The sequence below is a fragment of the Centroberyx gerrardi genome, chromosome 14 (genome assembly GCF_048128805.1).
Source record: "Centroberyx gerrardi isolate f3 chromosome 14, fCenGer3.hap1.cur.20231027, whole genome shotgun sequence".
In the NCBI taxonomy this organism is placed as follows: domain Eukaryota; kingdom Metazoa; phylum Chordata; class Actinopteri; order Beryciformes; family Berycidae; genus Centroberyx; species Centroberyx gerrardi.
This window is the reverse complement of record NC_136010.1, coordinates 5,059,437-5,074,632: the sequence shown is the minus strand read 5'-3', so window position 1 is coordinate 5,074,632 and position 15,196 is coordinate 5,059,437. Positions and strand designations below refer to the sequence as shown.

At 43.2% G+C, this 15,196-nt stretch overlaps 1 protein-coding gene across 1 annotated transcript in view; it reads left to right on the top strand.

The window, feature by feature from the left end:
• Window positions 1-3,739: 3,739 nt before the first annotated feature.
• mtcl2 (microtubule crosslinking factor 2) overlaps window positions 3,740-15,196 on the top strand; it is a 127,365-nt gene continuing 115,908 nt past the window's right edge. Inside the window, exons 1-2 of the mRNA XM_071903984.2 lie at window positions 3,740-4,141; window positions 14,675-14,776. Of these exons, the coding sequence (XP_071760085.2) occupies window positions 4,073-4,141; window positions 14,675-14,776 (171 nt within the window). The 5' untranslated portion in view covers window positions 3,740-4,072. The remainder of the gene's footprint in view (window positions 4,142-14,674; window positions 14,777-15,196) is intronic.

Genomic DNA, 15,196 nt, shown 5'->3' with positions numbered 1-15,196 from the left:
TCCACCTGTTAACACTAGATATTGTGCATTTTATTGCACTATATACACTATATTGTACTTTATCTATTACTTACACAATAGCAACATACTGGCCTCTGCTGGATAAAACAAAATCTTCAATTTTCAAGCTCATTGTAGTATTATATTATAATATTTTACATTTTAAATACTATTATGATATATAAATATGTATAGGTTTTTACTTGCAAATATTTTAAAGGTCTAGTGCAATGAGAATTGCATTTCTCAACAAAGGACCTGTTCATGTAAAGTTACCCAAATTATTATAACTGTCAGCATTGTGGAAATTGGGTGGCCGTTGAAAAACTCTCCCTCTGTCTGTCAGCTGAATCAAACAGATTTAGAATACCGATCTACTTCCTGGTGTAAATGATGTCACCTACACCCAGGTTTTAATGAACGCTCTGATTGGTCGACAGTAGAAATCAACTGGATATTAAAGGTCCAGTTGATTTCAAAACCGACAGTTGATTTGATCAACGGATCAGAGCGTTCATTAAACCACTAACAGCTTTTTATTACTGACAGGTCAGTCTTCGTACTTTGGATAATGCTAGCTGTGTGCTATCACTCATCATAGTGTTGCTAAAGGGTTAGCATGAGGCAGGAAGGATTTACCGGTGACACATGGATGATTTTGTCTATGTTCTTATCATTTAACGGCTAAGTTGACGAATGAGCTGAAGGTGTATTCCTTTAACCAGCATTAAAAAAATGTCTTCTCTTTTATTGCTTTCGCTTTAAAAAGTGGGTAACCCAAGAAAATCAGGGGCTGATTCCCTCTGACAGCATTTCTGACCAGGCTCTAAGAGTGTAATGGCAAAGATCTGCTTTATTTTGTATTCTTTATGTGATGTATTTTTTTTTATTTATTTTTTTCAGTTTTTAGTAACTGCAGCATGTTGTCAGAGGAACCCTGGGTTTTCTTCTTCTCTGTGCTGCTGACATCTGATCACCTTCCTCTCACACTGAGAGAGAGAGAGAGAGAGAGAGAGAGAGGGAGAGAGAGAACGAGAGAGGGAAGAGAGAGAGAAAGAATAGTAACCTGAGAGTTACTGCGCCATGTGCCTCTGAGCCACTCAATGCGTCTCTCTCTCTCTCTCTCTCTCTCTCACACACACACACAGTCTCTTGCTCTTCCTTTCTCTTTTATCTCTCTCTCTCTCTCTCTGTCCCTCCCCCACCCACCCACCCCCTCTCTCTCTCTCTCTGGTGTCAAATGATGCTCTGACCTCCCAGAGAGGAAACTAGGTAAATTAATCATGATGTGAACGGCTGTGTTAAAGGGAGACTCCTTTAGATATACTGTATTCCTGTGGTTATATGTTAGAGGAAAGCTGTATGTCCTATAGACAGTATGAAGTTGATTAAGGTGGATATTTAATGGCTTAAATGAAATAATACAATAATGGAATCAAATAAATGTTTAATGGATAGTAATGGAATTTAATAGATTTTTAATCCAATAAATTTAATTTGGTTTATTTACTTTTTTTAAAATTTCAGTGTATTTTATGATATTTGAGGGTATTTATACATATTATGCAACCCATCAGCCTAAATGTGTCAGCTGCTGATTCCCTACTTATCTTATTATGTCAGAGAATTTATTTAAAGGTTCTATAAGCAGAGTTTTAATTTCAATTAGTCATTGCCACATTAATTTTGAGACATTAGTATAATTACATTAAACAAACCAGACCATCACTGTCAGCCTCTAGTGGCCTCTGCTTTGCATTTTCCATTGTTTCTCCACCTGGTCGGGAAATCTGCTGGATCGCTTTACAGCACAAAACAAGAAGAGGTTTTGTTCTTCCAGAGCAAACGGAGCTAAAGCTTTCTGGTTTGCAGCATCCTGTTTGCAACAGGAAGTAGCAGGGTTTATGGGAAATGTAATATTAAAGGAGAGCACTGGCGGTGACATTTAGAGTTACAGCCCATTTACTTCTGTCTACATCTTGTTTACATTTCCCCCAATAATTTTGCACTGCAAGCTATATATAATTACAATAACATTTATTAGATTTTTGTTTTAAAAACACAAACTTTATAGTGTCAAATGTAGTGTTCTTTAGTGTTCTTTAGGGGAGTGGCTGCATTATGTAATTTCTGGATTTCATAGATTGTTGTTTTTCATACCTTGACCTGTATTAATAATTAATAAAGTGGATTTTAAATGCAATTCTCTCTGTTTCTTTTTTCTCATGGTGAGATAAAAAGAGATAGATAGATAGATAGATAGATAGATAGATAGATAGATAGATAGATAGATTGGTTTATTTATGTGTCACTCCTCAAAGTACAGATCAGACAGAGTAAAGTGCATTAGATAGCATGACATTGCAAATAGTACAATAAACACATTACCCAATTAATGACAGGAAAAAAGGGGGTTGAGGACCACTCAGAGTTATAAGACACAGGCTAAAAATAAATACACATAAAAATACTACATATAGAGTAACTTATACTATGTATTTTTGTGGCCTTGGGTTTCAACCAGTGCTCAGCTACTGCATCCTGGTCTTACACCTGCACCTCTCTATGCAAAATACTGTTTATTTTGCCTGGCAGTGTCTTGTGCTTCTTGTATCCTTCAGTGGAGGCGGCAGAGAGCTGCAGAGGGGAGATGCTCTCTCTCTCCTAGAGCGAAATCCCGCTATCTGGGCGGAGAGAGAGAGAGAGAGAGAGAGAGAGAGAGAGAGAGAGAGAGACATAGAGAAACAGACGGAGGGGAAGAGAGAGAGAGACACCATATCCACCACACTGCCTCTCTGTTCTCACCCACAACGAGTCTGAGCAGCAACCGGCGAATCAGTTGTTGTCGAGGAAAAGAGAGAAGGGAGAGAAGAGGGACGGATATATCAAAACAAAGCGGAATAATTTATAATTTCAGCAGAAACGCAGTGGAAAACAAACGGGATTTTATTCGGCATTTGGCAGTTTGGACTCTGCTTTCCCCTTCCTTGTCTTTGCACCGGGAGCCTTCGTTGTGGATTGTGATTGAGGATCTCCCCCCTTTTTCTTTTGCTTTGCAGTTGTTTATCTACAGCCCAACTTCTGCCTCCTGTTTCCCCAAATAGGAGGTTTCATTTCTGTTTTTCCTGTTGCGGCCAAAACGGAATGAATGACAAAAACAAAGGAGGTTGATGTCCATAACTCGCCGACTCACCTCTTCTTCGCCTCGCCCAAGGAACGGAGAGTCCTTCTCCGGCAGAAGATGGAAAGCGGAGGCGGGACGGAGAGCTCGGACAGCGGGCAGGCGCAGCAGGCGGCGTCCGCACAGCAGCAGCACAACCCCCGGGCCGGACCCGCGGAGCTCCCGGTGCTCTCCTCTCATCCTCCGGGCGAGAAGAAGAAGATCAACCGGGCTCCGTCCCCGGCCAGACCGAAGGATGTTCCCGGTTGGTCACTCACTAAGATCCGGGGAGGGATTGGGACCCCGACCCTGAGCGTCAAACCGGGAGCCATCCACCTGGGTAGCCGCGTCTCCAGGCGCAGCCCCGGGGGAAGTCTTGGCGGAAAGGACGGTAAAGCGGATAGGAGCGGAGGAGGCAAACCGACGGGGAAATCCTCCTCCGCCTCGGCGAAGACCTCTGGGGGCAAAGCGGTGAAAAGCACCGGAGGGCGGAGGAAGGTGTCGGACGCCAGCATCGGATCCGACGATTTATCCAAGGACTCCGGCTGCGCCCCCGGGAAGCTCTCCCCGACCGACAGCAGCTCCGAGCTGTCGGACTGCGCCTCGGAGGAAAACAAGCTCTCCGCGGACGCGGCGAGCAGCGACGCCGAGTCGAGGAGCAGCCGGGGCGGAGGGCCGGACGGAGACAGGCCGCTCAGGGAGGGCGCGTTGGCGGAGAAATCCAGCCGACGAGCCGCCGCCGCCAAGACCTCCTCCTCCTCCGCGGAGAAGGACGAGAAGGACCGGCTCTCCCTGAGCGTGGAGACCGGGGAAGGGAGCATCTCTCCCGGCGATGAGCGCTCGGCCAACTCGTTTGACAGCCGGGTCCCGGCCAGCACATCACTGGCTTTCTCAGACCTCACAGAGGAGTTTATGGACGGCATGCATGAAGAGTTTGTCAGGGAAATAGAAGAGCTGAGATCTGAGAACGATTACCTCAAAGTAAGTCCAATATGTTCCTAATTGTAAATTATAGGCTACTGTAGGGGAATGTGTGGAGATTTCTTGGGAGTTGCTTGGCCCAGGGCTTTTTGTTGTTGTTTTTGTTGTTGCTGAATTTAATTTATAGTTTGGGGAGATAACAGTGGGGAGACTGAAACATAATGATAAAATAGTCATTCATACACATTCTCACATTGTACTGTATCTCTCATTTTGCTGTAGGATCCTTTCATGAACCTCACTTTAGGAACCATTGACTTTGCCTACATGAAAACAAACATGACTGCTTTCTATTGTTCTTTTCTCTGCAGGCTAATAATGTGAAAGTATCCACAGCATGATGTTTTACTATGGAATCCGATGGGTTTATTTACCAATTGTGAGTGACTTGTTTCCTCTGGATGCTATCCAAGGCTACTCACTCTGAGGATGATGCTATTATGATGAGGGAGGATGCAGAGGGTCTCTGTCTGCACAATCAATAACACAGGAGGAAAACATGCAGCCTCATAGCCACAGAATGACATGATTCATACATGTGGAATATCTGCATGTATCTGGATATGTTAAATAGCTGGATATACTATGGAATATTTGGGTGTATGTAAAAAAACAACAAAAGCCAGGAATTCTCTTCTTGAAAATGTAAGAGTTAGGCCGATATATGAGGCTGATATTGGCCTTTCTATAAAAATCAGATGTAGGTTATTCAGTGCTGATATGATGGAGGTGGGGATATGATTTGACTCAACAGCTTCAGAGGTGATAGTCTGTAAAACCTGCAGTGAAACCTGCCGTACCCCGCCTTAAAGAGCTGCTAACCCACCTGAGAATTTGATTAGCATTGGTTTTAATGGAGAGTTTTAGTGTCATGTGATGGTCTAAAGGCAGATTCAGAGGCTTTTCCACTCTGCAAAGAATACAATTCTGGGGGGAAACACTGAATCCAAGTCAAGTCAATTTTATTGTCCCAGATGGGCGATTTGTTCTGCAGCAAGTACAAAAAAAAACATATCACAAAATAAAACATATAGACTCACATAGAAACATTAAAAGAAAAGTGACAAAGGTGACCTGTAGTGTTTTGGTTTTGGCGTGAAAATGGTCAAAATTATATATACAGAATATCAGCAAAAAATCAGCTATTGGCAGCTTCAATCCATAAATATTGGTATCAGCCTCCAGAAACCCAGTCTAACCTAAACACAAGGCAAAAAAGCATTTTGCAAACCATTTTACATTGCATTTTCACACATTTTGGCTTGAACTCCCAGCTGGCATCACGAGCCTCCAGCCGTCACACTGAAACATCAGCACTTCAGTGCAAAACAAGGCAAAACAACAGACCAGAGCAGAAAAGTCTAGTCCAGAAATGTATCCAACATTATCACATGCCACCGAACTCACAATTGGGAGTGTGTGTGTGTGTGTGTGTGTGTGTGTGTGTGTGTGTGTGTGTGTGTGTGTGTGTGTCTGCAGACTTTCACACCAAAGGCATCTCTTACCGCTACATGTCTGCAGGCATGGAAGTGTGATAGAGGTCTACTGGTCAAGCAGATCCATCCTGTCTTGAGAGTGATTGATAAGGGAAAGGATCAATTACATTAGCATGTCCCTAAGCACTAACTGGCAGTGGCCAGACAAGCCGATAATTCACAGTGATTGATTAGGGATGTTGATTGATCGGCAGTGTTTACCAAAACAGTAGAACCACCTTGTGTTTTCCCAAGGAATCTTTTTAGCAGTGTAGTGTGTTTCCATTTCCAAATCAAGCCTTTGCACTGTACTAAGAGAGAGGGCTGCACAACTGATCATGTATAACAGTAAATTGGAATTTTAATTGTTCAGTGTGGTGATATTGACACATTTACTGTCTTTCTGCTGCAGCTGTAAACAGTCAAGATGCTAATATAAGATGTAAAAATTGTAATAAACAATACTGTTCTCAAAAATAGCAAAACCAATAATCTCATTTAATAATCTTGATTGCATCACCAAGCAAAATACCTGGAGTTATCATTTCTTTAGCATATCATTTACCATGCAGCCCTGCTTATAGGTGCTTATATTTGATTTTTCTTGTCTGCAAAACATCCATATTTGTAGGTGCAAATGTGAGTGAAAATCTCGCACCACAGAGCCAAGACTGTTTCAATACTGGAGTCAGTAAGAATGGATTATATTTTATATTTTCATGTAAATAGTTGTAGTAGTAGGTTGTAGGCAGTGTGTGTGTGTGTGTGTGTGTGTGTGTGTGTGTGTGTGGGGGGGGGGGGGGTCCACTGCTGTTGACTGAATATAGGCCAGCTACCTGATTGGACCACCCCAAAGCCTCATGGGAGGCCGTGCAGTGAACTGAGTCTGCTTCTGCCTGTTGCTGCAGCTGTGAGGAACACCTGGTTAGCAATCTGAAGATCAAAACAACATGCTGAGGCGTTGGTCGGTCTCTCTCTCTCTCTCTCTCTCTCTCTCCCTTCTTTTTTTACATCCAGCATCCAAGCCACACACTCTGATTCTCTGTTTCTCCCTGTGTGTTTGTATTCTCTCTCTCTCTCTCTCTCTCTCTCTCTCTCTCTCTCTCTCTCTCTCTCTCTCTCTTTCGCTCTCCCTCTCTCTCTCTGTCTCTCTGTGTCTCTCTCTCTCTCTCTCTCTGTCTCTCTCTGTCTCTCTCTCTCTCTGTCTCTCTCTGTCTCTCTCTCTCTCTGTCTCTCTCTGTCTCTCTCTCTGTCTCTCTCTCTCTCTCCTTTTTTTACATCCAGCATCCAAGCCATCCAAGTTTCTCCCTGTGTGTTTGTATTCTCTCGCTCTCTCTCTCTCTCTCTCTCTCCCTCTCTCTCTCCCTCTCTCTCTCTCTCTCTCTCTCTCTCAGCCTGTCTATCTACTCTATCGGCTCTAATATGTCGACTCTTTCCTGTCTGGTTAGTAATCAAGAGATCAAAACAGCAAACAGAGGTGTTGGAATCTCTCTCTAATTATCCATATCTCAGTCTATATACTGTATGTTTATATTAAGATTTATTGTGGTTGTAGCTGCTGTGGTGCACCTGGTTAATAACTAAACAGTCTACCTACCTTCCTACCTAGCTATTTCCTTTCCTACCTTCACACCTACCTACCTTCCTACCTACTTACTTACCTTCCTACCTTCCTCCCTCCCTACCTTCCTACCTTCCTACCTACCTCCCTACAGCAGGATTAGTGTCCCACCTACCTACCTTCGTCCCTTCCTACTTACCTACCTTCCTTCCTCCCTCCCTACCTTCCTACCTTCCTACCTTCCTACCTACCTCCCTACAGCAGGATTAGTGTCCCACCTATCTACCTTCGTCCCTTCCTACTTACCTACCTTCCTTCCTCCCTCCCTACCTTCCTACCTTCCTACCTTCCTACCTACCTCCCTACAGCAGGATTAGTGTCCCACCTATCTACCTTCGTCCCTTCCCACCTAACCTACTTTCCTACCCTCCCACCTACTTACCTATCTCCCTTTCTACTTACCTACCTTCCTTCCTCCCTCCCTCCCTACCTTCCTACCTTCCTACCTTCCTCCCTACAGCAGGATTAGCGTCCGTGACACATTAACGGCAGTTTGACAGATTGCCTGAGGCTGTCAGTCAGTATCTCCGTCACACAGCTCGTCAGAGCTGCTCTCGCTCAGCAGGAGGCTCAACAATTAATTGAATTATCACTCAGGTCCATGTGCTGCACTGGGACTTAATAAGAAATGCAAATAGGTCTTTACTGTAGCCTAATGGTACAACTGAACCTGACAGATACACACACACACAAACACACACACATTGACTAGCCGCGCTTAATTTTTAGGAATGCCTCTTGTGACTATAATTGAAGCTCTGAGAATAGAGCGCTAGTCTAGTAAAATGTATTGTTTCAGCCTACTAACTTACTAGCCTTAAGTATTATTCAGCCTATTTTATATTGCAAGGAATTGCTTTGGTCGTAGTTTCACAATTCACCAGCCAAACATCTCCAGCCTCACATATCGCTGTTAATTAAAGGCATTAAAACTCTGTGACTCCAGTTTTTGTGATTTTCATGCTTTCACTTCAGTTGAAGGATTACACGCTGCTGTATGGGTTGAGGAAATGGGCTGATGAAACCCTACAACACTCATTGGATAATGTCAAAAAAATGCATTGTCATCTAGCTAAGAACAAGGCTGTTTTCTTAGTTTCTGAAAAGGTCAAGTTCAGATTTTATTGTCATGTGCATTATAAAATACAGTCAGTACATTCCTATGCAATGCAAGGCTTGTGCCCTGGATTTCTAGACAGATAGTAGTGTAGTACACATATAATCAAAGTGCTGAGAGCCTTATGCTTATGGAAACAAGTAGAAACAACAACATACACATTAAAAACGACAGAATACAGTCAAAAACAAAAACCAATTAAAAAAAACCCATTGACAATGACATTTTGGAGACATGAGGTTCTCACCGGACAGCGGCGATATGTGTGCTGCATGTCTGCAACTTTTATGTTTGACATTAATTCTTCTTTGTTGGTCCAGTCTGTCTTAAAACAAAGAGATTCTTAATCTCAGTGGGACTACCTGGAGGTTAAAATAATAGAAAAAAAAGATTGAAAACTAGAAGACACTCAGAGAACACACAAACCTCTCCAACTTGCTGTTAGGCACAAGGATGTCACTGCTATCACTTCAATTGTAAGTGAAACTGCAAACATAAACTTAGGATTTGCAATCAAGTCTCTATCTTTTTTTTAGTTTCATAGTTATGTCTAATAAACGAGCCAATAGCCAAATTCTCAGATCCAGATCACCACCAAAATCGAATCAGTCGTTCCGAGGCCCAAGGCTGATCTGTCTACCAAATTTAATAAAAATTACTTCAGAAATGTGTGATATATCCTGCTGACAGACAGAGAGACAGACTCCCAGGGGCGAAGACAGAAGCTCTTTGATGGAGGTAATGATGGACACGACCTCCTGCCCTACAGACAGTACACACTGTAAACTATTATACAATAATATCACAGTGTGTGTGCAATGCATTAACCCCCTTGGCCGGTTCCCTCGTCTCACTGGCTGCTCGCTCACATGATAGAAACCATCACCTCCTCCTCTAGTTAGCTGTTGAAAAGCAGGTCAGTGGATCAACTCTCTCTCTCTGTCTCTCTGTCTCTCTTTCTCTCTCTCTCTGTCTCTCTCTCTCTCTCTCACTCCTTTCGTGTTTGTGTCTCATGTTCTCTCTCTCTCTAATGCTGTCTTGTTCTTTCCGTCTATCTCGCTCTCTCTCTCTACATCTGTTTCTCGCTCCAGATCCTCCTCCGGATCCATCCTTTCCCTTCCTTTCCTTACCTTTCCCTGCCATTCCTTTCCTCTCCTCTCCTTTCCCTTCCTTTCCTTTCCTCTCCTTTCCTCGCCTTTCCCTTCCTTTCCTTTCCTTTCCTTTCATCTCCTTTCCTTTCCTTTCCCTGCCATTCCTTTCCTTTCCTTTCCTCTCCTTTCCCTTCCCTTCCTCTCCTCTCCTCTCTCCTCCCCTCTCCTCTCCTCCCCTCTCTTCTCCTCTCCTCTCTCCTCTCCCCTCTCTTCTCTTCTCCTCTCCTCTCCTCTCCTCCCCTCTCCTCCCCTCTCTCCTCCTCTCCTCTCCCCTCCTCTCCTCTCTTCTCCTCTCCTCTCCCCTCCTCTCCTCCCCTCTCCTCTCTCCTCCCCTCTCCTCTCTGTCTAGCCTATATTGCAGATGTGTAGCATAGCGTCCAGTATCGTGCAGATTGCTTCTTGCTGCAGTCTTTTAGCTTGCACAACCAGTCTCTCTCTCTCTCTCTCTCTCTCTCTCACACACACACACACACCTCACTGCACGCTAAATCACACACAATCAATTGTTTATAACATGGTGGAGATCCACACACTCACACACTCACACAGTATTGTTTATACTGTAGCAGAGGTGCAGACACACCCTTTTTGTCGCTCTCTGTCTTGCTTTCGCTCTCGCTTTCTTATCACACACACACACACACACACACACACACACACACACACACAGCAATATCCCTAAACCACGTTGCTGCTACAGTAGGAGCTCTGCAGAGGCTGACCCACATTCTCCAGTATAGTAATGTTATGACAGCAGTGTGCTACATCCTACTACTACTACTACTGCTGCTGCTGCTGCCGCTCCTTCTCCCCTGCTTATTAACTTACACACACACACACACACACACTATTGCCAATATAAACACATACACCTACAATACACTCTTAGAAGTCCACTGTTGTGTTACACCCTTGTTGCCGTCTCCAAAACCCAGTGACCCAGTCTTCTAGTGGGGTATATTTAATTTCATTACAGTACATTCATTGCACACACACACACACACACACACACACACACATACACACACACACACACACACGCACACACATAGCAGCTGTAGCAGGGAAGTGTATTGACCAGTAGTGAATTGGTACAGTTTATCATAATGAGGTTATACAGGACAGAATGAGATGCAGGGAAGAACCAGTGAGGATTAGACCTCATTTTTACATTTACAATTAACATTTTAGGCATTTAAGTGACTTCTAATGAGTGCAACAGCAGAATAAGTTTCAATTCTTCGATCACCAACATTACAAGCAGCCAACAGTAAGGAGCGTCGGAGCTATACAGGGCTAAAGACCACCTTAGTTGAGTCCGAGTCAATTCCAAGACCAGGTCCAAAGAGGGTCGAGACCAAGTCAAGACCGAGACCAGAGCAACTCCAGTCCTATTCAAGACCAACACCAAAATAGGCAATATATAGTGTGCATGTCTTTCTTTTGTACAAATAAAGCTTAAGGAGTTTCTTAAGGATCAACAGAGATGTAGATCGATCAACTAATCAATGCACAGAAGTTCAGTTCACCGTTACATAAACACGTTTCTACAGGTGAAATCCTTTAAATTGGTTCTAGTTCTGGGTAGAGCTGAACAATGAATCGAAAGAAACAAAAAAACAAAATCGCAATATGAGCAATATATCCTTAAGAGAGAGTTGCATCCAAAAGAGATTTCTGAACAAGGTGTTTTAGAGCTGCAGGTAATCTCTGGCCCTTGAATCAAAACCTTTCATCAGACTCAAACTCAGTAAATCCTGCACATCTATTTTCTTTCTTTTTTTTTTTATAACAAAATCACTTTTCTTTCAACGATTGTAGAGTTCTAAAAAATGTATGACAAGAAAAACTTGTGATATGAATCACAGTTTAAGTCACAATTACAATATTCTGTCAAATAATCGCAATTCGATTTTTTTGGGTCAATATCTTTCAGCCCTATAGTTCTGGGCAGGAAATGAACAAACATCAATGAAATTACGACTCTTTTATGTTTTTAGACGAGCAGGAAAAAAGTTTAGTCAACGTCCAGTAGCGGCAGAGACAAGTCCAAGGCGTCAAAATTGAGTCAAGGCGTCAAAAAAGTGTCGGGAGACGGAGACTGGACTCAAGTATACTACAGTCCCGCATCCATAAACATGCCCGTGACTGCAGAATGACCATGCAAGAGAGCAGTGCTCGGAAAAGAAACAAAAACCACGAGCTGATGAGAGAGACGAGAGGTCGTTCTCTTCAGCAAACCATGAACTACACCATGACCCACATTCCTCAGCTCTCCTGACAGCATCCTTACTACCGCCGCCCGCCGCTCTGCCCCAGCGTATTACCCAGCTGCTGCTAAAAGGGGTTTGTTTACTATAGCCGGCTCTCTCCTTATAAATACTTGATCAGCCGTATTACCACCGGAGACTGGGTTTGGGGAAGGAGGGGGAAGGAGGGATTAGAGGGTTTTAGGCAATGCTTCAGCTTGAAATTGAGATGCAGAGAGGAAAGTGGGCGACTGCTTCCATTATGTAATTCTAGAGTAGGATATCAGAAAACCCCAGTGGTTTCAAAACTCTCCCTGATGTGATGTTTCGTAGTGTTTTACTCACTGACTTGGTTGCCTTCATAGTATTAGTAGTAGTGTTAGACTGATATATTGGGCCGATATTTGGCTTTTATTACATGTCGGATAGTGATGACACGTGATGGCGGTTCCTCCCTGGCCACAGCTACATAGTCTGTAAAACCTGCAGTGAAACTTTATTTTCTTTGTGCATTTATTTATTCGTTTCATTGTTCAATTATGTCTTTTGTAAATTAATTCATTCATTTGAAGGCCCAGAGTTTCCCCTACCATTGATCAGGTGCAGTGGAGAGTTTTAGTGTCCCATGATGGTATAAAAGCTGTTTTTCCATCCTGCCAGGAGTGAAATTCTGGGTGAAACCATGAATACTTGTAACTTCTTTGGTATGAAAACCTTCAAATTTAAGGATGCAGTATACTGACACAAAATATTACATATTACTGACACATAATATTCTATTGGTGACGGCTACTGGCCTACAAATAGAAACCAATACCGGTTGAACCATGTCAGTGAGGTATAGTTCCCCTCAGATCAGAACTCAATTCACTCACACTGATCTATTACCTCTTTTAAAAACTGGTTTGGAACCAGTTTTTGGTCAAAATGCACCGTCCACTTTGACTATTTTACCAGCCAACTAGACTTCTGGCCTGGAATATTACATCAAAATGGTTCCCTGTCAAAGTGGCTGGTAGATTAGACAATTTCACCAGCCATGGCCAAAATGTAACCGCAGCTGGCTGACGGCTGGTGGTTTCTCATCCTGTTTGGGACCAAACTGGTGACCGACCTCTGGCTCTGTGTTCCTCATGTGAGCGACAGTGTGTTTAGATATGAAAACAAGAACTGAATAGACACATCATAAAAACAAAACTCTCTCAAACAACTGCTTCACAGATCATGCCCTGGTCCTCTGATGGCTGGAAAGAGACGGAAATTACAATTTTCAATTTCCTCTCAATTCATTGAGCGCACGTTGAGAATTCAGAGTCAGATTCACAATCTCTTTCATTTAGAGTCAGATTCACAATCTCTTTAAGTACCAAGGTTGGGTGAAAATATAAATCCTTCTGTCAACCAACTGTCATCACATTTATCTCCAGTCCCTGATGTATTCATGGACCCATTTTCTGAACGGTAGAGAAGTCTGGTCTAGCATTTAATGCCTTATGACCAGAGTGCGAAAGTACCCAGTGTAGGTGTGATGACTTGAATAGAAACATTTCTTTTAAATGCACAAGGAAGAGTTATTTTTTACGTTTTAAATAATAGCTTTAGTTCTCAAAGTAAAGAAAAAAAACTGTAGTATGAGGTGGTGGTGCTTATTAGTATCAGCACAAGACACTGATAGGAGACTGACCAGCCGCCCTGAGGGAGGCTCTGGCAAATGTCGGCTGTGTTTAGGCTCTAAATGAATTTTAAATCAACTTGAGCGTAATTTGTGTTCCATGTGTGTGCTTTCCCCATTTGAATGCCTGGTATTTTTTAAATTACCAAAGATCAAAGTCATTTAAATCGACAACAAATCAGGAAGGGAATTTCCTCTGGCGACGGATTCAGTCCATCGCCGCCTCCTGATGTATCCGTCCAATCACACAACACTAATAAGTACAGTGAATGCACAGGAATTTGTCACCACTCACTGATACTATTCCACACATCTTGTTGATGCTGGAATCCATACTTTTTACTTATTTCTATACTTAAGGCCCTGACACACCAGGCCGTCGGCCGGCCGTCAGCCAATGTCGGGCCGTCGGTAAGTGTCGGTGTCCCTAGTTTTTGCGGTGTGTCCCGCACCGTCGGCACTAGTCGGATCCTGCCGGCGTCTTTTCGGCCGATTGAGCGTGTTGAATCGGCGTCGGAGCCCGTCGGTGAGAGAGATCACTCCGATTGGTAGTTCGTGTTTTGCCTCTGGATGATTGGACTGATAAATTCCTTCAACATGTGGAACTGAACAGGAAAGAGCCGAGCGGGGGGCGTGGCTTAGCAGAGATCAATAAAGTATCATGTTATAATCCTCAGTGCATCGGTCTGCTAGTTACGACATGGTTCTCTATTTCTGATGACCGCTTTAATCTGACTTGAGGGAATATTGTACTTCATTTTAAAGAGACACTAATTGTTCTAATGCTCGTCCTGATAACGAGGATGATGAAGATGAAGATGTGGCGGCTAATGACAGCTGGTGATGACTGATGGGATGGATGACGATGGCAAGGAGGTTAATGGAAGATGATTTTTTGATGATGATGATGACGATTATGATCTGAACATTTATGACAAAGATGCTAAAGGTTATAATGACTCCTATTACACATTCAAAGATTCCCCAGAGACCCATATATAGTTCTCTCCCTCTCTCTCTCACTCTCTTTCTCTCTCTCTATCTTTGGGTCAGCATCTTGCTAAATGAGAGATGAGGGAATTTAACGATGCATCGATACAATACATAACATTTCTGTCTCTCTCTCCAGGATCAGACAGTGGAGTTTATGTCGGAAAGCCTGGAGATGGACAATGTACATGACTCCCGTTATAATGCATTATAATGACCCCCCCCCCCCCCCCCCCCCCCCTCTCTCTCTCTCTCTAGGATGAGATGGAGGAGTTGAGGTCTGAGATGCTGGAGATGCGGGACATGTACATGGAGGAAGACGTCTACCAGCTGCAGGAGCTACGGCAGCAGCTGGAGCAGGTACAACTGTACTTACATAGGTAGACTGGTGATTGGTTGTTATGGCTACAAGGCATCCATAGGAACCAATATGTAAATCCAGTATGTGGGTATATGTATAATATGTATTGAGCATCTTTAAGTGGTTGCAATCAGTGCAATATGGAGCAGTGTTCATTGACTGGAGGCTTGGAGCTAGAAAAACATGCTTCGTTTTAAAGGTGCAACCAGCAACTCCTTTATGGGTCTAAAGCCGTGAGGATGCCCAGGTAGATAGATAAATATATAGGTGTCAACATATGTAGATTAAAGCTGCAGTAGGTATGTTATTTATGTAGAAATATACCCGTTTTATCAGCCTAAATCACAAATTGAGACCCTGTAGATTCACGCTGTTTGCCAAAATGAAATTCTGGTGTTGGGTATAAACAAAGGAATGAC